This window comes from Gorilla gorilla, chromosome 1, assembly GCF_029281585.2.
Source record: "Gorilla gorilla gorilla isolate KB3781 chromosome 1, NHGRI_mGorGor1-v2.1_pri, whole genome shotgun sequence".
Classification (NCBI taxonomy): Eukaryota; Metazoa; Chordata; class Mammalia; order Primates; family Hominidae; genus Gorilla; species Gorilla gorilla.
In genome coordinates, this window is record NC_073224.2 from 25,722,074 (window position 1) to 25,745,942 (window position 23,869).

Consider the following 23,869-nt stretch of genomic DNA (forward strand, 5'->3'; position numbering starts at 1 on the left):
ATGGTTTTCGTTTGCATTTCTCTGCTGAGTAATGATGTTGAACACCTTTTCATTTATATATTGACCATTTGGATATGCTTTTTAAGTATTTTTAAAAATTGGGTATTCTGCTTTATTCTTATTGGTTTGTACACATTCTTTAGTTTATGGTAGTTACAAGTCCTTTATCAGAAATACATATATTGCAAATAGATTTTTTTTAATCTGGCTTGCCTTTTGCTATCTTAGTGCTGTCTTTGGATAACAAAAGTCTTAATTTTTATAAAGTCTGATTTATCAGTCTCTTCATATATGGTTAATGCCTTTTGCATCCAAATAAGTAAGTCATCTCCTAGGAGAGCCACCTTTGCTAGAAATAGAAAGCATTCAGGAGTTGAAGTGTCTCAGAAGCCCATCTGAGAGCCCTTATGATTTCCCACAAACCAGTGGAGGACTTAGCAGTAGCTCATTAGCTCAGGACTTCCACGTTTTCATGAAAACATCGCTGAGGGGAGATAACCCTATGGCTTTTCCAGACATCAGTGACTTGCAGTAGTGTGAGTAGAACTGGAACTATACCCCCAAGATACTCGAAATGAAGGTTAAGGCTGTCTAGTGCAGGAGTGTCCAGTCTTTTGGTTTCCCCGGGCCACATTGGAAGAAGAATTGTTTCAGGCCACACATAAAATACACTAACACTAACAATAGCTAATGAACTGAAAAAAAAAAATCTCATAATGTTTTAAGAAAGTTTATGAATTTGTATTGGGCCACATTCAAAGCTGTCCTGGGCTGCATGTTGGACAAGCTTAGTCTAGTGGATGAATCGATATTTGGAGAGATTGAAAGAGTTAAATAGATTTGGGGTCTTTGGTCCCTGAGCACACACTGGGCATAAAACAGGAGGGTCTGAGGAGGCCATGGAGTTCATTAATCTGCCCCAGGGCCATGGTCTGGCCTCCCTACCACTCTGTACCCCAGCCTTCCCATTCCAAAAGATGGCTCTTGACTCATTGGCTTATGCCTGAATGCCCATCTTCCAGCTCAGTTCTCATAGCCTAAGGCTTTGTAGTCCTTTGCTTCCTGTTTACAAGTGGACATACTGTTAGGAAGATGGAACAGGTGAAGTGTTACTGGTCTTGTCTGTCTTATGAGTTTTTAGAGCCTTCCTTGAGAAGCGTGTTAAAAACACACTCATGCATATATTACACCTGTAACAGTCTCTTGGTTTTTAAAAATTACCTCAATGATCCACATTTACTAGACCATGTCAAACAATTCAGAGGAATGTAAGGTATAATTGAATCTCTCTCTTCCCACCTTCAGCCTTACCTCTAACCCCCATAACCAGTGTGGACACTTTGATGTGTATCTTCCTGTGTTTTTTCTAAATATACAGAAACTTAGATATAGGATTGGTTGGTTGTTTGGAAAAGCTTGAGGGTGGTGTTTCTTAAAAATACAATTGCATTAAATATAGTGTTCTGCTACTTTGTTTCTTTTTCATATAATAGCATATTCTGGATAATATTCCAAACATATGTTTTTGTCGAGGGGGAAGAATATGAAAGCACTTGAGGAAGAGTACTGCTACTTCTGGGGAGGAGGAGAGAGGATAAAAGGCGGAAAGCACTGCCCATCTCATGGGGACTGCTGCTGGCCGCCCTTCTAAAGGTGGGATGTGGCCAGAACACAGTTCTCCTCCCTCTCCAGGGGTTCTGGATTAACCACTGTAAGGGAGGCTGTACACGTTTTCACTTTTCACTTTAATTCATTATGTTCTATCATGAAATAGCAGATTTGTAGCCTATCCTATTGCTGTAAACATCCAGTCATCACAGGGCAGTTTGTTTTGCACTTCTGTTAATTAGGCAATTTTAAGAATGAAAGGGCCTTTCTTCCTAATACCAACATTTTCAAGTTTGGTAATAGGGATGTGGGGCTGAAGCAATCCTAAATATTAAAAGTAAAATATTGGCCAGGCACAGTGGCTCACACCTGTAATCCCAGCACTTTGGGAAGCCGAGGCGGGTGGATCACGAGGTCAGGAGATCGAGACCATCCTGGCTAACACAGTGAAACCCCATCTCTACTAAAAAAAAATAGAAAAAAATTAGCTGGGCATGGTGGCGGGTGCCTGTAGTCCCAGCTACTCGGGAGGCTGAGGCAGGAGAATGGTGTGAACCTGGGAGGCGGAGCTTGCGGTGAGCCGAGATTGCACCACTGCATTCCAGCCTGGGTGACAGAGCTCTGTCTCAAAAAAATAAAATGAAATAAAATAAAATAAAGTATTTTTCTTGCTTTTGCCTCTCTGTATTATTTTATGTTGAATTTCAGGTTTGGGGTTCCACACTGCAAGTACAAGGTGGGGTTGGGGCTGAGGTGTGTTGATGTCTCCCATGAATAGGGGAGCAGCTGCTAGACAGCCATGTCCTGTGTCCTCTGCCTGGTTCCTGGTTCCTTAGGGGCCCTGGCTGCTATCCCAGCTCATTTGGAGGAGGGAACTCAACCTGACCTTGATGACAGCAGTGTGATTTCCTGGGCCTGGTTACCTCCCTTAAGTCACGTGGGCTGCGAATGAGCACCAGGTCATGCACGGGCTCAGTCCCTTGTTAACGGAGCTGAGGACAAGGTCTTTCTCTTCTGCAGAGCCTGGGCTAGGTTTCCCATCTTAGGGTAGGGAAAAAGTCATTCATGTTTTACGAGGAAAATTTGAAGTTCAGTATTTGTAGGTAAGCACCTTGAAATGTTTCTCTGGAAAGCACTGTAGAAATACATTATCTCTAATGGCGCTGAACAAGAGTTGTATAGGAACTGTCAGTGCTGATGGATATATTTTCTTTCTGACCCTTCTTTTTAGAACCCACACAGCAGTTAAAATAGCTCCGAGATACAGTGCACCTGTAATCCATGTCCTGGACGCGTCCAAGAGTGTGGTGGTGGTAAGTGGGTGACCTTACATTTTATTCCAGATGTGTTGGAAAGAGTGCGTTACAAGTAAGGGTTTAACTTAAGATCTATTCATTTTTATTCAGTTCTACTAAATAAAGGTCAAAGAGCAGCCTGAGGCTCATGGTGTGCCTCTGCAGTGACTGCCTTGCTGGAAGGAGGTCCAGGTGACCATGTCCTGTACTTTCAAAGACAATTACAGAACTGAGCAGCAGACAGGTAGATGGCCTGGCACCAAGACACCTTTGACCTGGACACCAACCAGACAAAGATTTCACCCACTCACAAACATGAATAGATATTTGCTTGACTGTCTAAAAGGAATGTTGGATTTTTAAATGACCTTTTTCCAGACAGAAAAACAAACTTGAAAGTGTCCTAGTTGACCCTACCCAAAGACAGAAAAACATCTACTAGATATTTAAAACCCAGAACAGTGGTGTCTGCTTCTCTGTGAACATCATAAACAATTCACTCACGTCCTGCTTTTCTCTTTCAGTGAATCCTAACATTCTATCTTGTTATAGGTTTCATTGTTTTCACTGAATAATGGGATATAACAGCTGGGGTGCACCCGAGAGGCAGTGTGGTCCAGGGGTTTCCAAATTGATTTCAGCCACAGAATCTTTGTTAAGTGACGTCTTACCTGGAAATTCAGTGTGGCAGAATTTCCAGGTAAGACGTCACTTACCGTCACATCCCGCTCCTAGTGTCCATCAAAAGAGCACAGTTTGAGAACCACAGATTTAGCCTAGCCTTCACATTGTGCAGGCGAGGAAGGTTACTGAGGTGGCCTGGTGATCTGCGAGACTTCCAGTGATGCCATGCGACCTGGACTAGGGTGACCACATTTCCTGAGCTACCTTCCAAGGAAATTGTTTCAGATCTGCGAATTTATTTACATGAAAGTTATATAATCATCACTAACATTACTGAAAATGTGTAGTGTGCCAGGTACTGAGCTAAGTGCTTTACGTGGATTTTATTTAATCCTCAGGCTAACCTCATGAGGTAGGTATTTTTTGGTCCCCATTTTAGAGATCAGGAGACAGAAGAATAAAGAGACTAGGAACTCTGCTGAGACCACACGTCTGCAAAGTGGCAGGTGTGGGATTTGAATGCAGGTTATCTTACTCTGTGTTAAATTAAACTTGTTTCCCATTAATATTTAACAATTCTCCTTCATTAAAAAGGATAAAATTAACTCAGTCTGGGATCATAAAATTGCAATTTTTTATTTGCCATTGATGTAGACAAATATGCAAATAAGCTATATTTCTACAACTCAATATTAAAACAATTTTTGTTTCTTATTCTTGGATTGTGCTCCATAGGAGCTTATGTCAGGTCCATGGCTGAGTGCTGTGGGCCTCTTTTAAACACTTGTCATTATTTTCAAACACTGATGCCTAGCCCTGAATAGTTTCCATTCAGAGGCAAGATTTTTGGATCCATTTAGTTGCACAGTGCCAACCTTTCCTCTACAGGTAGGGGAAAGAATCAGCCCTTTGATTCCATGTTTGGAGGACAAGCTCCTTCACCATTTTTTTTTTTTTTTTTTGAGATGGATTGTTGCCCTGTTGCCCAGGCTGCAGTGCAGTGGCGCGATCTTGGCTTACTGCAACCTACGCCTCCCAGGTTCAAGCAATTCTCCTGCCTCAGCCTCACAAGTAGCTGGGATTATAGGTGTGCGCCACCACTCCCGGCTAATTTTTTTGTATTTTTAGTAGAGATGGGGTTTCACCACGTTGGCCAGGCTGGTCTTGAACTCCTGACCTCAAGTGATCCACCCGCCTCGGCTTCCCAAAGTGCTGGGATTACAGGCGTGAGCCACTGTGCCCGGCCTCCTTCACCATCTTGAAGAGCTAGAGCAGTGGGGGCCTTGCTGAAAGCCAGGCAGGGAATGAGGAGTGGGTGTTTGTGCTCTTTCCAGTTTGGTCCAGCCACGCAGCCAGCAGTGGTTAGCTCCTCCCGTGTACAAAGAAACGACCACATTTTGAAATTGCTAAAACATAAGTCAGATGATAAATCATGTGGGTAACTGCTGGTGACACTTCAGGAGCCAGTGGTATAATTTGTTTCAGTTGGTTGTGGGCTTATTGGCTCAGGCTCTTTTGATCTAACTGAAATGAACATGGAACAGGATCACATTTTAGCAGCTGTCTCATATATTTGGAAGATTCCAAAAAGATGTAGCAAATACTTAATGGTTGGAGATTTAGACCCTTGCTTTCTTTTTTCTTCTTTAATAAAAAATGAGGTGCCAGTATTTTATTCTTTTTAAATTATAAAATATCTTTTCAGTTTATTCCCTCTTATTGTGTGGCTGTTGCCATGAAATGTTATTTTTAAAAAGGAAAATATAAACTGTGATATGTCCCAGTGGTTGGCATGAAAACACATGATGGATTTGATTTTTTGGTGGAAGGATCATGTAGGTTAGCCCACATATTGACCATGAACTTGTTTCCGTCAAGTAAGTCAGACTGGGCCAGAAGGGGCCTGCCACTGTGGCTCTGGGAGCAGCGGGCTTCATGGGGCTGTGCAAGGTGCCAGCAAACTGCAGCGGTATGTTCTGTCTACACAATAGCACCAGCATCAGGGGGTCGTAGATTCTCTGGATGTCAAGGACATCTGGTTTTGCTTTCTCCGAGTGTATAATCTAGCAAAATGCAAGAGGGTTTTAAAACATTGGTTACATACACTTCAGGGAGTTCAGAGTAGGCATTCCCTTCTTGTTTCATTGGGCTGTGCTGGGTTTCCTAAACGAGGACTCCATTGAGGTGAGTTTAATGTAAGGCTGGGAAATACTTTGTGGTGTGAACACTATTTAGGAACCTATTTTTGGCCTGCCACAATGGCCTTTTCTGATTGTATTCCTGAATGAGGTGATTTTGTTTTATACTAACTCATAGGTGATTGGATTGTTATTAGAGATACTTAGAAAACCCACATAGAGTTATAGACTTCTAAAGCTGGTAGGCACTTTAGCCGTCATTCAGTCTAACTTCCTTAAGTTCAGGTGAAGATGTTGAACTTTCTTGCCTTTTTGTGTATTAGATAATCCTGCTGGAGAATGCAGGGATGGGGCAGTGCTATGTTTATTTTTTAACTGATGTGATCAGTAGCTGCCGTTTCTTCTTTCTATGTAATTTTATTTTGTGTTTTGATGGTAGCTATTCTTCTATCAACTTGATAATCATAATAACAAATAATATTTAGCTGATCCTACTTTTACAATTTAATGAGTAGACTTCACATTTTCTCAGATTATTGGTTTCCTTTCCAATTTTAGCAGAAAGTCAGTGGACTATGAAGATTAGCCTCATTCCCTCAGCAAACATTTAGTGAGAATGCACCTCCAGACACTGGGCTAGGCACCGGGGGCATGAAGGTAGTGAATGTGTGATTGCAGCTCTCATAGGGCTTTCTAGTAAGGGAAGTGGATATATAAATTGGAACTAAAAGGCTTTGGAAAGTGCAGTAGTAGATGAATAGAATATCTTTGAAACCTTGAGTTGGGAGTTTCTTAACCCAGAGGGTTCCCAAGACCACCTTCAGGTTCAAAGTTTCACTAGAAGGACACAGAGAACCCAGAAACACTGTTATGACCATGGTTTATTGTTGTGAAAGGATATAGGTTAAAATCAGGAAAGGCAAAAGGCACATAGGATGGAATGCCGGAGAGACCAGGTACAGGCTTTCAGGAGTCATCTCCCCCATAGAGTAATCTGGATGGTGCTTATTTCTTCCGCTGATGATATGTGACAACATGTAAGGAGCCTTGCCAACCCAGAAGCTTACCTGAGCCTTCACGTCCTGGGTTTTTATTGGGGGTTGGTCACATAGGCCCAGAATGCCCATGTGTCTAGCCTTAATTGTTCAGTCTTCAGTCCCTGCAGAGGTCAAACATAAGCATGAGCGAAAGTCCCCCACCATAAATCAGACTGTTAGCATAAACGACGTGACGCGGCCCAGGGTGCCAGGTATACAGTGACTCTCTTATCAGGCAGGCTATCCCAAGGGTTTAGAGTTTGTCTCCTAGAAACCAGTCAAGGGCCAGTCCTTTCTTTGGCTTGTGCAGGGTTTGAACATCCCAAGCCCACTGAGTTTACCTTTTCCTGCACACCAGGCAGGAATTAGCACAGTTGGTGAAGGGAGAAGAAATGAAGTTAAGGAAGCCTTCCTGAAGGAGGTGTTATCAGCATTGACCATTACTACACCAGTTTTATCATCTTTTGCTCATCTATGGCTATCTTGCATTTTCAGTGTTCTCAGCTGTTAGATGAAAATCTAAAGGATGAATACTTTGAGGAAATCATGGAAGAATATGAAGATATTAGACAGGACCATTATGAGTCTCTCAAGGTAAGTGGTAGAAACAGATTTTTGCTTGTTTTTAATGTGACTATTTTTTATGATCCTAGTTTTTAATGTGACTTTTTAAAATGGTTTTGAGGAGTGTAAAAGGCTTTGGATCATTTTAGAGAATTTCTGTCTTCTAGTTCAAATCAGAGGTCTTCAGTGTCTTAGGTTCCCAAATAATTTTTGATTGTATTGAAATGAATTTTATTTATTCAGCCAAACATTTATTGGGTACCCAGTAGGTGTTAGGGGCTGTGCTAGATATCAGAACTATGGTAATGAATAAAACATGAGTTCATACTCAGCAGGGAAACAGGTGCTGAAACAGTGTACTGAAATGACTCCCACAGATCCCCATTCTTCAGGAGCTAATGGAAGAAAATGGAGACATGAGGCAGGACCAGTATAAGCCTTTTGCCTGACTACCCAACACTGACTGTGCAGAATGATGTTTTAAGAACTGTCCGTCTCTTGATAGGCTTCAGGGAATCCATGGAGAACAGGGATAATTAGGCTTTGGAAGTCACTGAAATATTTCTTTCCGGTTATCTGCCTTCTGGGCTTTGGTGGGAGCATTTTGGGAGTTGCTAGGCAAGTGAAATGAGATCAACAGCATGAGGAAAACATGCTGTTTTGCTTCTGAGGTGGTAGGTAGGCCAAGACGCAGTGGTTGGCTTTTTTCTCTCTCCTTAGGTTCGCCCACAGTGGACAGTTTCTTTAATTCTACCTTCTGGTCCTCAGGGTGGGCCATGGAAGACCAGTTAACAGCTGACCTCAGGTGTTCTAAAAGTACAGGTCAGACACCCCTAGTACCTCAGGTTCAGGCCGCAGAACTAGGCTCGTATTTATATATCAGTAGTTAATGGATGCTTATTAAGTCTTTACTATCTATTGTTCTGGTGCCAATGTGAAACCGACTGGGTAGAAAAGGAAGAGCTTTTTAGAATAAAGATTCTCATGAATAAGAGCAGTTGCTTTCTTGCAAAGCTTACATACTGGCCTTCTTGGACATGTTTTCATAGTAGTTGTAGAAAAGCTAAGAGTGTCTAACTAATTTTTCTTTGTTTTTTAACAGGAGAGGAGATACTTACCCTTAAGTCAAGCCAGAAAAAGTGGTTTCCAGATGGATTGGCTGTCTGAACCTCACCCAGGTCTGTTTGGCTATGGACTAGAGAAAGACTGGGTGTGGTAACTGACAGTGTGCTGAGGAAATACATGCATTTACTTGGCTGCAAAATCAAACCAGCAGCTAACGACTCTCAACTGTGTCTAATGCTGATGAGTGACTGATGACTGGAAAGAAAGGGAATAGGTACCATTTATGGAGCAGGTGTTGTGTGCCAGATACCATCCTGAGATGGACTCATAGCTGCTCTCTGAGTCCTTCAGACAACTCCATAATGGACATGGGAATTATCTGCATTTTAATTTGAAGAAACTGAGTTTTGGGTGGAAACTTGAAAGGTTACTAGGAATCTCTCTCTGGTCTGTCTTCTAAAGCCATGCTCTTTCCTCTGTGCTGTGCTTGCATGGGTCCCCGTCTCCTTGAAGGAAGTTCTGTGGAAACCTGCCTGGGTGGTACTGTCACCTGAGGTGGCCTGGGTCTTTCGCAGGCCCAGGGGCAGATGTGAAATGTCTAAAATGGGAAACGCCTTTGCATTCACACATCTTTAAAACACTGCAGCAAAGCAGGATCCTCTATTTCTTGCTTTCTCTCTGCCCTCTCTCTGGATGTTTCCCTCTTTTTATTTCTTTTATTTGGTTTCTTCCTTTTTTAAATTTCTAGCCACCTTTCTTGCCTCATATAGGTGTTCACAAGGGAATAAAACGTGTAAGATGTTTTGACAGGCGCAGAGAGGCGTGAGACAAATGCAAAACCAAGATAGAGTGAACAGGGGTTATATTAATTGAATCCATATTTCCAAGGTAATGTATCAAATCAGCTTTCATTGCTCACAACGTCTGTGTTCTACACATGCTTGGCAGAGTTGAGCGGATTAAATTGGAAATGTAGGTGTGCTTGGTTCTAATTTCATCCTTGCTGAGTTCAGCGTGGTTTGGTGGAAAGAATGCCATATTGGGAGCCGGGAGCTTGGGGTTCTCATCCCAACGTGGCTCCTGACTCTGACTCACGGAGTGACCTTGAGCAACTTGCTTCCACGTTTGGCAGTTTCTACCGTGTAAAAAAAGGAGTTACTTTTTGGAAATGTTGTGAGGGTAAAATATTCTGTGAAAACCTTCGAAAAAATATAAATTGCTATATAGTTCAAGCTCCAATTATTTGCTCTGTATCTTTCCCTGTGAAATTGGAATAATAACACAAGGGCAAGTCTGTTTGGATTAAGTCAAACATCCAAAACGTATTTTGCTGGAAATACCCTCCAAAGGCCCAAAGCACCTGGCAGCGGTTGGGATGCTTTTTTAGTGGCCTCTTTAACCTCTGGCATGGGGCTACTGCAGGGCCCGCCCTGCTGCCCCAGGGCCGTGGGCCACTGAGGCCTGGCCCTCTGAAATATATCTTAGGACAGCCAGTCCTAGGGTAGTTGCAGGAAGTCGATAGGGAATAAAAGAGGGTTTTCGTTTACGGCCCTGATGGTAAAACCTCAAACATTTCTTAAATTCTGGGAGACAAGAGAGAGTCCATCAGTGGCTCTGCAGCAGCATGTTCTCTCTGCCTTCCCAGGCGGGAGGACACTCGAATCAAGGGTCTATCTGTAGATTCCTTTTAGTTTCTCTACTAAGGGGACTATAAAGGCTTTGTTACCAACAAACCAACATAATAGGATATTTCCAAAGAAGGGATTGTCCCGTGTAGTAGAAGGATGATGAGGAACAAATGGGAAAGGGCTACCGTGAACAAGTATGAAAAGGTAGAGATTTCCAGGCAGGAGTAAGAAGTCAAATGAGAGAAAAATACTCTAGAAGCTTCTGTGTTCTCCCAGAGCCCCTGAGATTGGTAGAATAGGAAGTTCCCTGATCCCTGGTTACAAATCAGGAAGTAGAGAGACAGGAAGGCTCGGATATGGCAATGGAGCCAACACCTTAGACTCCAGCCTAATCCTGCCATGTCAGACCAGAGTCTGAGGTGCAGACCACTCTACAGTCTGGAGGGCAGATGGCAGTGCTGCTCTACCTGCCCCAGAAAGCCCAGCAGCACCATCTGTCTCTGAAGTCTTCACCATTATTTAAATTATGATGTATTTTAGACTCACCAGGAGGTATAAAGAACAATATATTAAACATCCACGTATACCCACTAGCCAGCTTAAGACATAACCTACCATCTGATTTTTAAAAAACGAAACAATGCAGAGTGAACAGAGGTTATATTAATTGAATCCATATTTCTAGGGTAATAAATCAGCTTTTCCTTGTTCATACATCTGTGCTGCACACATGCTTGGCAGAGTGGAGGATTGTGTATTGAGGAGTATGTATCGGAAGTCCCACATGTGTCCCTTCCTCCCCTGCAGAAAGCACAGCAGTCCTGAATTTGGGACTTCATTTGCCTATACTTTGAGCATATGTGTCAGTAGACAATCTAGATGGTTGTTTCTGGTTTTGAAACTTTAGATAGTACTCTCCATGTCTTTCTGGACATGCTCTTCATGTTCTTTCATGTTCTTCATGTTCACCTTGTCTTCATTTGTGCAAGTGAGGATTAACCTGTCTGTCTTTCCTTCTTGGGCAGGGGGTGGGGATGGAAGGGTTGAGGGAACAGTTTCCAAGGGTGGTGTAGTCAGCTGCATGTGAAGAATAGTTTTATTTAAGACTCAGTGCAGAATTACTCCTTCTCCACAATAATTTAAAGTTCCCCTCTTTGTAAAACAACTCCTACGGGTGACAGGAGGGAGGCGGAGTGTGGGAGTTGGCAGAGCAGTGAGGAGCTGGCAGGGAGGCCTCCATCAGGCAGGGTGCCAGCGTCAGCATTGACAACCATACTTCTCTCCTGTAGTGAAGCCCACGTTTATTGGGACCCAGGTCTTTGAAGACTATGACCTGCAGAAGCTGGTGGACTACATTGACTGGAAGCCTTTCTTTGATGTCTGGCAGCTCCGGGGCAAGTACCCGAATCGAGGCTTTCCCAAGATATTTAACGACAAAACAGTAGGTTCGTGCAGTAAGTCCTTCCTTTCTGCTTCTGATATTCAAGATGTGGGATTGTGACTTTGAAGACCGGAATCGATGAGGAGCAGTGGATTTGGATTGTGCAGATTACAGCTGCTTTTCATATTGCTCACCTGCCCAACTTTTTAATGGTTTTCAAACTGCTAGATTGGTCCTTATTGCATCAACTAAATTTGGTATTTACTTTATTCTTTCAATAAATGTTTATTGACATCAGTTACATGCTGAGCACTAGGGATAAATGGAAGACAATATAATCCCTGCTGTCTAGCACCTGACTAGCTGGCACATCCAATAGTAATGGGCCCTGCCTGGGCTCCTATGGACATAAGAGGAGATAGAGCTCAGACTGGGAGGTCAGGGCAGGCTTCCTGGACAAGGTGGTGTTCGAACTGTTTTTGACGATTCAGTGGGAGTTGTCGTGGCTAGGACTGTGGATGTGATATGGTGTTGAAGAAAAGGTCATTCCAGGTAGAGGAGACAGTGTGAGAAGGCACAGGAACATGTGCCTATTTGGGGAACTGCAAGGAGCCCATTGTGCTTGGAGCATTGGGGAGGGAATGGGGATTTAGGGTGATAAACTAGAGAAGTAAGTGAGGTGTTAAATTACTACCCCCACTTCTCACTTCTAGCCTCACCCCAAAATCCACCGACAGAGACACGGAATCCAAATGCAAAGCCATTCAAAGGATCAGGTAGTAGCCAGATCAGAGCAGCAGGGAGGGGTAGACTCACAGAAGCATGGGATTAGGGCTGAGAGGAGCCTAGAAACCAGCCTTTTGCCAAGTTTCCCACGGGGGGCGGGCCTGGGTGTGCGTGTTCGGATGCTGAGACTCAGGAACTCTCAGGTAGCCAGGAACGTGGTGATGAGCAAGGGGCTTCTTAGTGTGCTGCCCCTGAATCATCACAGGTGAGCTGTCCAGGGGCCGTGGGACAGGCTTCTCACCATGGGCAGGGTGGCTGAGTCTCACGGAAACTGAGGTGGTGTCCTCGGAGCCTGGCTCCCACTGCAGGTCCGGGAGCAGGCCAGCCCAGGTGCAGCATTGAAGCCACATGTGAGGATTTGGGCCACACTTCACCCCTTACCACTAACGTTCCCTGTACACATACAATTCCACTGACTTCACAGCGACCTCTGGGGGACGGGGCCTGTGCCTTATATTCACCATGCCTTGTATTCTGTGGTGTCTGAGCCTGGGCGCATGCAGTGAGGATTTACCGAGTGAGGATGTAGCTGTCTTTGTTTAACTCTTCATGGTACTGTTGAAGGCCCCAGATTGAAGAATCCCTTCAGATGTTGTTAGGGTCAAAATGTCAATCGTTATGAATTATATTGTGGTTGGGATTAAAAGCACCACGGAATACGAGGCACAGGTCGCGTCTCCCAGAGGTCACTGCAAAGTCAGCGGAGTTGTATGTGCACGAGGAACGTCAGTGAGGAATCTGGCCTGCTTTTTCTCATCCTCTCTGACAGAATGCTTTGGGGAGCCACAGCTTTGGCTCTCTGCTTTTTGTGCAGTGGAAAACTTAAGTGGCTTGAACTGGGAGAAGCAGACTGTGGGAGCTGCACTTAGCAGGAGCCGCAAAACCCTGGCTGTTCCACTTTAAGCTGGGTCAGTGGCAAACACCAGAAAGCATTTGAGGAAAATGGAGAAGCCTGAAGAGGGAAGGTGACTGAGGAGGGGTAATGGCTTTTAAAAGAAGCATTGTTTGATGGTTATTTTTGGCATCTTTAAGTGAATTCTAATTCTGTTTTTCTAATAGGTGGAGAGGCCAGAAAGGTCTACGATGATGCCCACAATATGCTGAACACACTGATTAGTCGAAAGAAACTCCGGGCCCGGGGTGTGGTTGGGTTCTGGCCAGCACAGAGTATCCAAGACGACATTCACCTGTACGCAGAGGCTGCTGTGCCCCAGGCTGCAGAGCCCATAGCCACCTTCTATGGGTTAAGGCAACAGGTATGGAAGGTGTACTGACAGCCAGCACACTGCTTTCACTTGTGAGTTTAAGCACTACACAAAAGAGCTTTGCATAAACGAGGGTCTGCTTCACCTCTTCCCAAATGACCAATCACATACCCAAGAAGTGACCAGTCACACGCCCAAGCCCAAGCCATCTGTGAGGACGGGGGAGAGAAGGCGCCACCATGGGTGTCAGAGGCAGGACCACTCAGCAGGAGTGAGGCATTTAATATTGTGTTCCATGGATGGACGAGGACCATTGCTGCTGTCTCAGGTGGTCACGTGTCAGGATCTCAGTCTTCTTAGCTTCTGAAGAAACAGAACACTCACTTGTTCAAAAACGTAGGTTAATATCTATGCATATTATTAAAATAGACTGTCAGGTGGCTTCCCTTGAAAGGGGAAGACAGGTGGAAACAAACATTTGCAGAATGTATACCAGGTGCCAGGTGCATAGTAAGGTGCTTGATGGTCATGCTTTTAATTTCCACACAGCCGTGTTAGGCAGTTTAAGTTTCTGTTTTACAGAGAAGATGAAGGATGATGGAGATTGTGCTGGGCCCCCCAATATAGAGAGGAGAGCCCAGCCTGTACATACCCCAGTGGCTGTTCTTTGACTGTGCTGGCTTTTTTTCTTTTGAGTGACGAGAACAGACTCTTCTCAGCAACTTCTCTCTCATCCCCCCCGCCTTTAAAAAGGCAAATATCATATGCATGTCCCTTTAGCTGCTGTAAAAAAGAATGTCTTAATCAAGAATTGGAACCAGAATTCACCAGAGTCATTAACAAATTTAATAATTTGCAGAAAATTACTCTTTCTGTTTTACTGCCATTTTCAGTCATTCAGAAATAATAGTGTTGGCTGGGCACGGTGGCTCACACCTATAATCCCAGCACTTTGAGAGGCCAAGGTGGGAGGATTGCTTGAGCCTAGGAGTTTGAGACCAGCCCTGGCAAGATGGCAAGACCCTGTCTCTACAAAACAAATTTAAAAATGAGCCGCGCACTGGGGAGTGCAGGCCTGTACTCCTTCAGCCAGCTACTTGGGAGGATGAGGCGGGAGGATCACTTGAGCCTAGGAGATCGAGGCTGCAGTAAGCCATGATCATGCCACTGTATTCCAAGCTGGGCAACAGAGCGAGACCCTGTCTCTAAAAAACAAACAAAAAAGATAGTGGCGCATTTTAATCCCAACCACAATATGATTCATAATCATCCATATTTTTACCATAACAGCATCTGAAGGGATTCTTAAATTTGGGGGCTTCATCAGTACCATGAAGAGTTAAACAAGGGCAGCTACATCCTCACCGTATGCACTCAGGCTCAGTAAATCCTCACTGTATGCGCCCAGGCTCAGACGCCACAGAATATAAGGCACTGGGGTTCTAATGTTAAGTTCCAGCCCCTCCTCACTAGGGAATTTGTGGCTTTTCTTTTACAGACATAACTGTTCAAAAACCTCTGCTCTAGCCCAGTCTTTCATCTTTCAAGTCCTGTGTCCTCTGCTATTTCTTTCTACTTTCAGTACCATTCATGTCCGGGCAGTCTGTGACATATTAGGGCATTTAATAGAATGAATTCTCAAAGTTCACCTTTTTAGTAGCCTCTGGAGAGGGGAACTGGGCCAGGTAGGTAGCAATTTCTCAGGAGGGGCTTTCCTCCAGTGCACTCTGGAACATTCTGGTGGCAGTGCCTTATTACTCTGGGAGTCTGCTCTTCTGAGTAGGATCTGATTGCTGTCTCTTCTAAGGTACCATGGGGCTCTGTGATCTGTCTCTCCTGTGGTGCAGGGAAGCTTTGGGTCCCCCTCTGGCCTTTGTTAGCAAAGAATAATTGATGAGCCAAGTATACCTGGAAAACGGCTTCCCCATGCACAGCTGTCCCTGAGCTCTGTGACATTCCTGTGTGCCATTACCAAACACCTCCTCGCCTGCACTTAACAATTTCCTGCCCTGTGTCAATGAAGCTGTACTTGCTTCCACGGCGGGCAACGAGCTGTGAAGTGTGTGGGTTGGCCACTCATTGATTAATTGATCAGTCCTAAGCAGTACCATATATGTAGAAGCATGGGTTGTGGTACCAGCCCCCTGGCCCCTCCCACTGTCTGACCTTGGGCCAGTTGATCAAGCTTCCTATGCCCCTGATTTCTTGTCTGTAAAATGGAGCTGATGGTATCACTTATGTCACAAGGTGGTTGAGAGGGTTAAATAGTAATTCATACAAAGCACCAAGAGCAGGCATACAGTAACCACTGAATGAGTATTATAAGCTATTTACCTTCTCAGCAAATATTTATTGATTTTTTAAATATGTGTAAGACTTTATTTGTTACCTTAGTTGCAGGGAAGAGTTGCTTATGAGCTGAGGGTGAAAAATGGGGGAGGGTAGGCCCCAGGGCTGTGGAGAAAATCCAGAAGCAAATCCTGCTGAATTCTTGGTTTGGTGCCCAGCCGGCCCTGGGTGTCCTCAGCCGGCTCCTGTATGACCCTCGACCCCACCCCACATGGCAGGCAGCACATGGCCTGGGCATCGCTGACCCCAACAGTTTGTTGTTTGAGCTGCTGCTGTTGATGGAGAGTGGAGGCGCTTCCATTTATTGGATCTCTTTTGAACATGGTGCTGGACTTAATTGAAAACACTTGGGGACAAATTTTTTTTTTTTTTTAAACCGTGACTTTAGCACAGTGCCTGAAGGCATTCAGTAAATGTTTGGTCAGTGTGTGAATGAGCCAATGAACTGGTGTCTTGATAATTTATGTTATGTCATGTCATACATTTTTTTAAAATCTCATTGCATTTGTTTATCTTACAAATATTTATTGGATACTCACTGTGTGTCAGACACAATTCCAAGTACTGGGGATGTAACAGTGCACAATACAGGCTGCCATCTGTGTGTTGTGAAGCTTATTCTCATTTGACAATACCCGATTGCTCTTCATGGTGTGCTGGCGCCACGTTCTTGCTAACGGCGCCCCCGCACTCCTACACTCCTTGGTTTTAAGGCTGAGAAGGACTCTGCCAGCACGGAGCCATACTACTGTCTCTCAGACTTCATCGCTCCCTTGCATTCTGGCATCCGTGACTACCTGGGCCTGTTTGCCGTTGCCTGCTTTGGGGTAGAAGAGCTGAGCAAGACCTATGAGGATGATGGTGACGACTACAGCAGCATCATGGTCAAGGCGCTGGGGGACCGGCTGGCAGAGGTAAGGCAGAGGCATCGCGCCGAGGGGCTGAGGACAGAGGCCAGGCAGTAGGGAGCCTGGGGTGGGTGCCTGAAGACTGATCAGCCCTTAGAACCAGTGTCTTTTTTCTTTTTCTTGAGTTGGATGCTGCTGGCTTTAATGTTATACGTATTTTAATATTATGTGTCCCCAGATTGCTTGTGTACATTATCTTTGAGGCAAAGAAAAACCTTGAATGGTGCCACAGTTGACTGTTGCTCTTAGAGCCTTTATCTCTACCTTATCTCTGTTGTCTCTCTTTGCTTGTTGTGATGTGATATTTTCCTCAGTACCCCAAAAAATTAAAAACAAATTTTTATTTCAGAGCCCCTCATTGTAATGCTGGTGTCATCTATAGATTCTTCATCTTCCTCTGCATGGAATGAGGGTAGTAGCCTTTGCCCTGGGGAGAGCCTCTCCCTTTTCCTGCAGTGAACAGTGGAGGAGCTAGCAGCTGTATGGTCCCAGCTGCTCTTTCTGGCCCATGGAGCTTTGGATTGACCTTTAGGGAAATCGTTAATTTTAAGGTCTAAAATCTTTAGGTCATTAAGTATCGTCCTTCAGAGCTCAGGTTGAGGCCAAAATTGAGCTGCAGAGCAGCAGCTAATGAAAGTACAAACCAATCAAGAATCCAGCCTGTTTCCTCTTGCCAAATTTCCCCTGGCTGTGGTCCAGATGAGGGAGGGTGTCCTCATGGTTTTAATTCAGGGGGTGGAGGCTGCACTGATGCTGTGAGTCACTGCGTCTGCCTAAGCATGCCTGCTGCTTTGGGTCCCAAGGCCTTTGCAGAAGAGCTCCATGAAAGAGTTCGCCGAGAACTGTGGGCCTACTGTGGCAGTGAGCAGCTGGACGTCGCAGACCTGCGCAGGCTGCGGTACAAGGGCATCCGCCCGGCTCCTGGCTACCCCAGCCAGCCCGACCACACCGAGAAGCTCACCATGTGGAGACTCGCAGACATCGAGCACTCTACAGGTAGGAGCCAGGAGGCTGCGGGTTCCTGTCTTCCTTCTTCAGTAGATACTCTTATCAGCATACTGGCACGTAGGGTTAAACATGTTTTTAAAATGGAAGGGCTTCTAATCACATTGTCCCTTATGCTGTCCTTTTTCACTCGTAGCTATTTATTCTGCATTTTACTTCAGTATTACTGATTAGTATTCTTACATCATTATTTTTAGATGTATCAATTTAAATTATTTCCTCTTGGCCTACACCAGATGGGAGTTTAGCTTATGTCTACCATCCTGTGCCTCTCCTGCCCCAGTTTCCTGTCACAGGCATGGTGATGTCTTTAATCCCTCCCTTAGAGACCGACCTTTGTCCCTCAGTAATGTCACTTGCTTCATGCTCTTGTCTTATTGCTTGTGGATGGTGTCCCTGGGTGCTGGTCTTGCAGAGCGCCCAGCCTTCCCTTCAGCCCTCTTTTCTCTTTACTTTTACACTGTTACTAACATTTATATTCTTCTGTAATCATAATTCTCTGTTATGTTTTGCCTGTGGATTGATTCTAATAGCTGAAAATGAGAAGCTGGCATGTGCCTTTCTGAGACAAAGGCCCAGACACCCGGCCTCAGCGTCCTGTGCCCAGAGCTGACTTGGCTCGTGGTTCTGTGGCTGCACATTGTCATGTCGATGTCCTGGTTCTGTCATTACTGCAGAGTTCATGTAGTTGAGATGGCCCAGGCTAAGCTCACAGTTTTCAGCAGAATTAATAAAAAGCATGCCATCAAAGCCGATAAAGGCATCCAGATTTAAGTGAGAAACCATGAGCTGTGCTGAATCTGCTTCAGCAGGAACAACACTAACTCTAGGAGTCATGAGATCTGGGTTTGAGTCCTGTTTCTGCCATAAGCTAGCTGGGTGACCTCTGGCAAAGCACTCACCCTTCATGTTGCTCTGTTTCCTTGTTCATAGAATGAGTGGCTTCGAATGGATATCCTTGAGGGTCTGTTTGAGCTCTCAGATGCCAAGGAAAACTGTCTCTTCTTTCTCACAATGTTGTGGGTTCCTTCTTCACTGGAGCTCTCAGTCGTCCCTAGTATCAGTGGCCACACAGAGCCGGTGGAGGCTGTTCAGTTGTTGTTCTCATCTCCAGGGGTAGAGCTCCTGCCTGAGAAGGTCTAGGCTTAGGAGCAAATTAGGGCACCTGTAACTGATCTGGGATGGCTGGAGGTAGGAGTGTAGAGTCTTTCCCAGGCCTGTCCCCCTGGGTTAGAGGAGATCTGCATGTCCCGAATTTGTTTCTTCACCTGGCAGGAATTTGCTAGACTTGTCTGATCACAGCTTTCATGCTGTGTCATGTGTCTACCTAGAAGGCATGAGTTCGCTTTGGTTCACTTGTTCAACAAGAGTTCATTGAGTGCCTGCTAGCTGCAGGCCCTGTGCTAGACACTGAGTCAATAAGCATTTTCCCTGTGTTGCTCTCTCTAGGCATTAGGTTAACAGAATCATTAGCAATGGCACCTGCTTCAGCAGTCTCAGGCCTCTACTTCTCCAATCTGAAGTCCAAATATTTTGCTGTGGGGAAGATTTCCAAGGATCAGGTAAGCTAGCTGTTTCATTATATGTGGCTTCCCTAGTTCAGATGAAATTCTAGGACCTCTCTCATTTTAAATGTGAATGAGAATAAAGTGAAGGGAAAGGATGAAGAAATTTACTCCAGTTAATGTCTTAATTTGATTTCAATAGAATAACTCTATTCTAGCCCTCACTTCTACATGCAAACCACACACACACACACACACACACACACACACACACACACACACACAGCTTCTAAGCATCAGATGTTTACTACATGTTTTTCTGCCCAGATAAAAAGGCAACTTGGTAGATAAATATCTATCTCCATTTAACTCTGTAGATTGCTATTAAGATAAGAAATGCAAGGTACTCAATGTTTCTTGGCAAATCTTGTGGAAACTTCTATTCCAAAAGTCTTATCATGTTGGTTTAATAAAATGCTTCTCTTTTGCAGGTTGAGGATTATGCGTTGAGGAAGAACATATCTGTGGCTGAGGTTGAGAAATGGCTTGGACCCATTTTGGGATATGATACAGACTAACTTTTTTTTTTTGCCTTTTTTATTCTTGATGATCCTCAAGGAAATACAACCTAGGGTGCCTTAAAAATAACAACAACAAAAAACCTGTGTGCATCTGGCTGACACTTCCCTGCTTCTGGTTTTCGAAGACTATTTAGTGGAACCTTGTAGAGGAGCAGGGTCTTCCTGCAGTGCCTGGAAAACAGGCGCTGTTTTTTTGGGACCTTGCGTGAAGAGCAGTGAGCAGGGTTCCTGTGGTTTCCCTGGTCCCTCTGAGATGGGGACAGACTGAAGACAGAGGTCGTTTGATTTCAAAGCAAGTCAACCTGCTTTTTTCTGTTTTTACAGTGGAATCTAGGAGGCCACTTAGTCGTCTTTTTTCCTCTTAGAAGAAAAGCCTAAAACTGAGTTGAATAGAGAAGTGTGACCCTGTGACAAAATGATACTGTGAGAAATGGGGCATTTTAATCTAAGTGGTTATAACAGTGGATTCTGACGGGGAAGGTGTAGCTCTGTTCTCTTCGGAAGACCTCATTTTCTGAAGGCTGGACTAAAGGGTTGCAGAACTCCCTTTGGCAAAAGGCATGCTCTCACTGCTTGCTTGTCAGAAACACTGAAGCCATTTGCCCCAGTGTGGTCAAGCAGCCATGCTCTCTGGGCATTTTCGTCCTCCCATAATTTCATATTTCCGTGCCCCTGAGGAAACAAAAAGGAAATGAGGAGAGAAAGTTACTGTTAAGGGTGGTTAACATTTTTTTTGTTTTGTTTTGGTTTTTTTTTTTTGAGACAGAGTCTGGCTCTGTCGCCCAGGCTGGAGTGCAGTGGCGCAATCTCGGCTCACAGCAAGCTCCGCCTCCTGGGTTCATGCCATTCTCCTGCCTCAGCCTCCAGAGTAGCTGGGACTACAGGTGCCCGCCGCCACACCCGGCTAATTTTTTGTATTTTTACAAAATACAAAAAAGTAGAGACAGGGTTTCACCGTGTTAGCCAGGATGGTCTTGATCTCCCGACCTCGTGATCCGCCCACCTCAGCCTCCCAAAATGCTGGGATTACAGGCGTGAGCCACTGAGCCTGGCCGGTTAACATCTTTTAATTGTTTTCAGGATTGAGCAGGTTCTCAGCTGGGCTCTGATATCCCGTGCGGAGTTGGACAAGTGGGCAGCATAAAGTCACTCATTTCTTACCGTTTTATTCCCCTCAATTCTCAATATATTCAGTAATGAAGAATGGTGCCACCACTCAAGCAACAAGCCTCAAACTCACCCATGTCATCTTTTTCTTGGATGATTGCAGTTATTTCAAAAATTTGCATGCAAAATATACACTCATCCTACTTCAAGATGGTGGTGGCAATAGTCAGGAGAAGGTAGCATTGGAGTCCTGGTTTGATTCGAAGGATGAAGACGAAGAAGCAAGGGAGGAACAAATGAAGAACTATCTTTGTTCATGAATAGGAATATTAAAGATTATAAAGGTATCAGGTCTCCTAAAATTGATCTATGGATTTAATACCATTTTCAATGGAAATTCCAACAGATTTTATTGAATGAAACAAGCAGGTGTTTATATGGAGTAGCAAAGGACTTAAAATTACCAAATGCTTCTAAATATGAAGGAGAGGTTGAGGACACGCACCCTATGTGATACCAAGTTTTATTGTCAAGACAGTGTCATGGTGCAGAGGTAGGCATTCTGAGCAGGGGAACAAAATAAGGGCCTAGAAACTCACCCATGCGTATGTTGACCTTTGCAAAATGACCTGGTGACATGGCAAGTCAGTGGGGACAGGAAGGACCACTCCCTAAGTAATCCCAGAACAATGGCTATTCATGTGGGAAAAAAAGAAATTTTACTTTCTCTCACCTTACCTGGTGATAAGTTCCAAATATGTTAAGGGCTTTAATACAAAAAGCAAAAATTGTCAGTGTTTGGATGAAAAAAGCCTTAAGGCAGGAAAGAATCTCTTGAGACATAAAGTAGTAGTCATAAATGACAAGATGGTTAAGTCAATTCTGTTAAAACTAAAGGCTTATATTAAGCAAACACTTGAAGTGAGAAGATGATCCACAACTTGAGAAGACATTTATAATACAAATAACTGATGAAGGATTCATAATCACAAATATAGAGAATTCCTATTTAAAAAAATAGAAAAATAGTGAAGACTACACAAGAGGAAATAGGGCTTTTAAATAAATAGATGTTCTGTAGCATTGGTCAGGGAAATATGAATTAGGACCACAATGAGATTCCATTTTCTATCCATAAGATTTGCAAAGGTTGGGTCTGACAGTACCAGTTGTTAGATCTGTAGGGACTTGTACAACATTGTGGATGTGTAAACAGGCACCACTGCTTTAAAAAGCAGTTATCCCTTATGGACTTGAACATTTGCAGACCTTATGATCTTGCTTCCAACTCCCACCTGTATGTCCAGCAAACTCTTGCATGTGGCCACTAGGAGGAATGTGTAAGAATGTTCATAGTTACATATTTATAATAGTTAATAACTGGAAAAAGTGAAATGTATGTCTGTCTACAGGAAAATAGGTGAATAATTAGATATATATATTCATTCTACTGGATATTATTCAGTAGTGGAAATGAGTGAACTACAGCTATACCTCACAATAAGAATGAATCTCAGAGAATATTAAGGAAAAAAGCAAGTTCGAAGAGACCACATGGGGTGTACTATTTTTATTGAGCCCAAAAACAAGCAAAACCAAAGAATATGTAGTCTAAGCATACGTATACAATAAAACTATGCTATTAAAAAAAAAAGAAGGTAACAATGATAAACCAAAATTGAGCATAGTAATTACCCATGGAAGGAGGAAGTGGAAGGGACAGGAGCACATAGGTAGATGCCAAGTTATGCAGCTGTTCTGGTTCCTCCTGGTAGGCTTACAAGTGTTTACTATATGCTATTAATACATTATGCTTTATAACTAATAGATAACAGTTTTGTACATATTAAATATGTTCTACTTAATATTAAATATATTATAAAAAATAAAGGCAAAGTGGAATGATAACCTAAAATCTGGTATGGTGATTTTGTAGATAATGTTTGTATATGTCAAATACAGTTTTTAAGGAAAGGAAGAACATCTTAGGGTAAACAGCAGCTAGAAAGGTGAGGGGCAGGAGAGTGGTGCATCCGTGCTGCTGCCAGCAGTGCCCAGATACCAGGCTTTGGGGAATGAGTGGATGGCTGGACCATTTGCTAAGACGGAGGCCAGGGGATGGGAGAAAGGATGAGTTTTGGAAAGATTCGATGTGACTAGAATGAATATAGGCAGTTGGATACTAGACTTTGGAATTTAAAAAGAATGTCTGGAGTTAGAATTGAGAGACTTCAACGTGGAGATGGAGGTCAGGCGGCAATGCGATGGGATCATCTATGGAGCATATGAGGAGAAGAGAATCTGGAGGAGGAGGAGGGGGAGCCAGCAGGGGAGCAGCTGTGGGTTGGAGGAAGCCAGGAGGGAGAGTGCAATGCCGAGAAAGCAAGGAAGAGCGTTTCGAAGCATGCCAGCAGAACCCAATGCTGCAAAGAGGCCTGGGAATGGGATTGCTGAGGGCCCTTCTCACAGTGAGCCCCTCAAGAGCAGCGTCAGGGGATTGTGGGGACTGTTGGCAGACAGCTGGCTTTGCTAGGTTGAAGACAATGGGAGGTGTGGAAGACTTGTTGACTCATTTAAAGAAGATTGGAGGGAAAGGTAGGATTGAGAGTGTTTCAGACAGAAAAAGGATTATATGCTGAGGGTAAAGCACAAGTACAGAGGGTTGCAGATAGTGCAGAAGTCTTTAAAAACAATTATTTTAACCCAACTTCCAGGGAGACTGAATTTCTTCTGCCAGTCAGTAACACTGTCAACCTGGGAGTTGCCCCTGACCCCTCCAGTCTTAGCTCCTGCTCCTGTAACAAAATACCACAAACTGGTTGGCTTATAGAGAACAGACGTTTATTTCTTACAGTTCAGGAGGCTGGAAGTCCAAGATCACGGTGCCATCATGGCCGAGTTCTGGTGAGGGCCCTCTTCTGGGATGCAGCGGCCAGCTTCTCATGTTCTCACAGCGGGTGGAGGGTAAGCTTGCTCTCTGGCCTCCTCTTACAAAGGCACTAATCCCATTCATGAGGGCTCCACCTTCATGACCTAATTACCTCCCAAAGATGCCATCTCCAAACACCATCATTCTGGGGATT

The 23,869-nt window shown here is 44.1% G+C and overlaps 1 protein-coding gene across 6 annotated transcripts in view; it reads left to right on the top strand.

The window, feature by feature from the left end:
- Window positions 1-22,701, top strand: part of MTR (5-methyltetrahydrofolate-homocysteine methyltransferase) — a 105,826-nt gene extending 83,125 nt beyond the window's left edge. For 3 of the 6 annotated variants that reach the window (XM_019032072.4, XM_004028647.5, XM_055379986.2), the window contains exons 25-33: window positions 2,840-2,921; window positions 7,198-7,296; window positions 8,369-8,444; window positions 11,249-11,404; window positions 13,186-13,382; window positions 16,394-16,594; window positions 17,392-17,584; window positions 19,043-19,155; window positions 19,590-22,701. In XM_019032072.4, the coding sequence (XP_018887617.2) occupies window positions 2,840-2,921; window positions 7,198-7,296; window positions 8,369-8,444; window positions 11,249-11,404; window positions 13,186-13,382; window positions 16,394-16,594; window positions 17,392-17,584; window positions 19,043-19,155; window positions 19,590-19,676 (1,204 nt within the window). In that variant the 3' untranslated portion in view covers window positions 19,677-22,701. Of the gene's footprint in view, window positions 1-2,839; window positions 2,922-7,197; window positions 7,297-8,368; window positions 8,445-11,248; window positions 11,414-13,185; window positions 13,383-16,393; window positions 16,595-17,391; window positions 17,585-19,042; window positions 19,156-19,589 lie in introns of all 6 variants that reach the window. The other 3 variants (XM_019032075.4, XM_019032073.4, XM_019032070.4) reach the window with 1 other exon arrangement.
- Window positions 22,702-23,869: the final 1,168 nt, after the last annotated feature.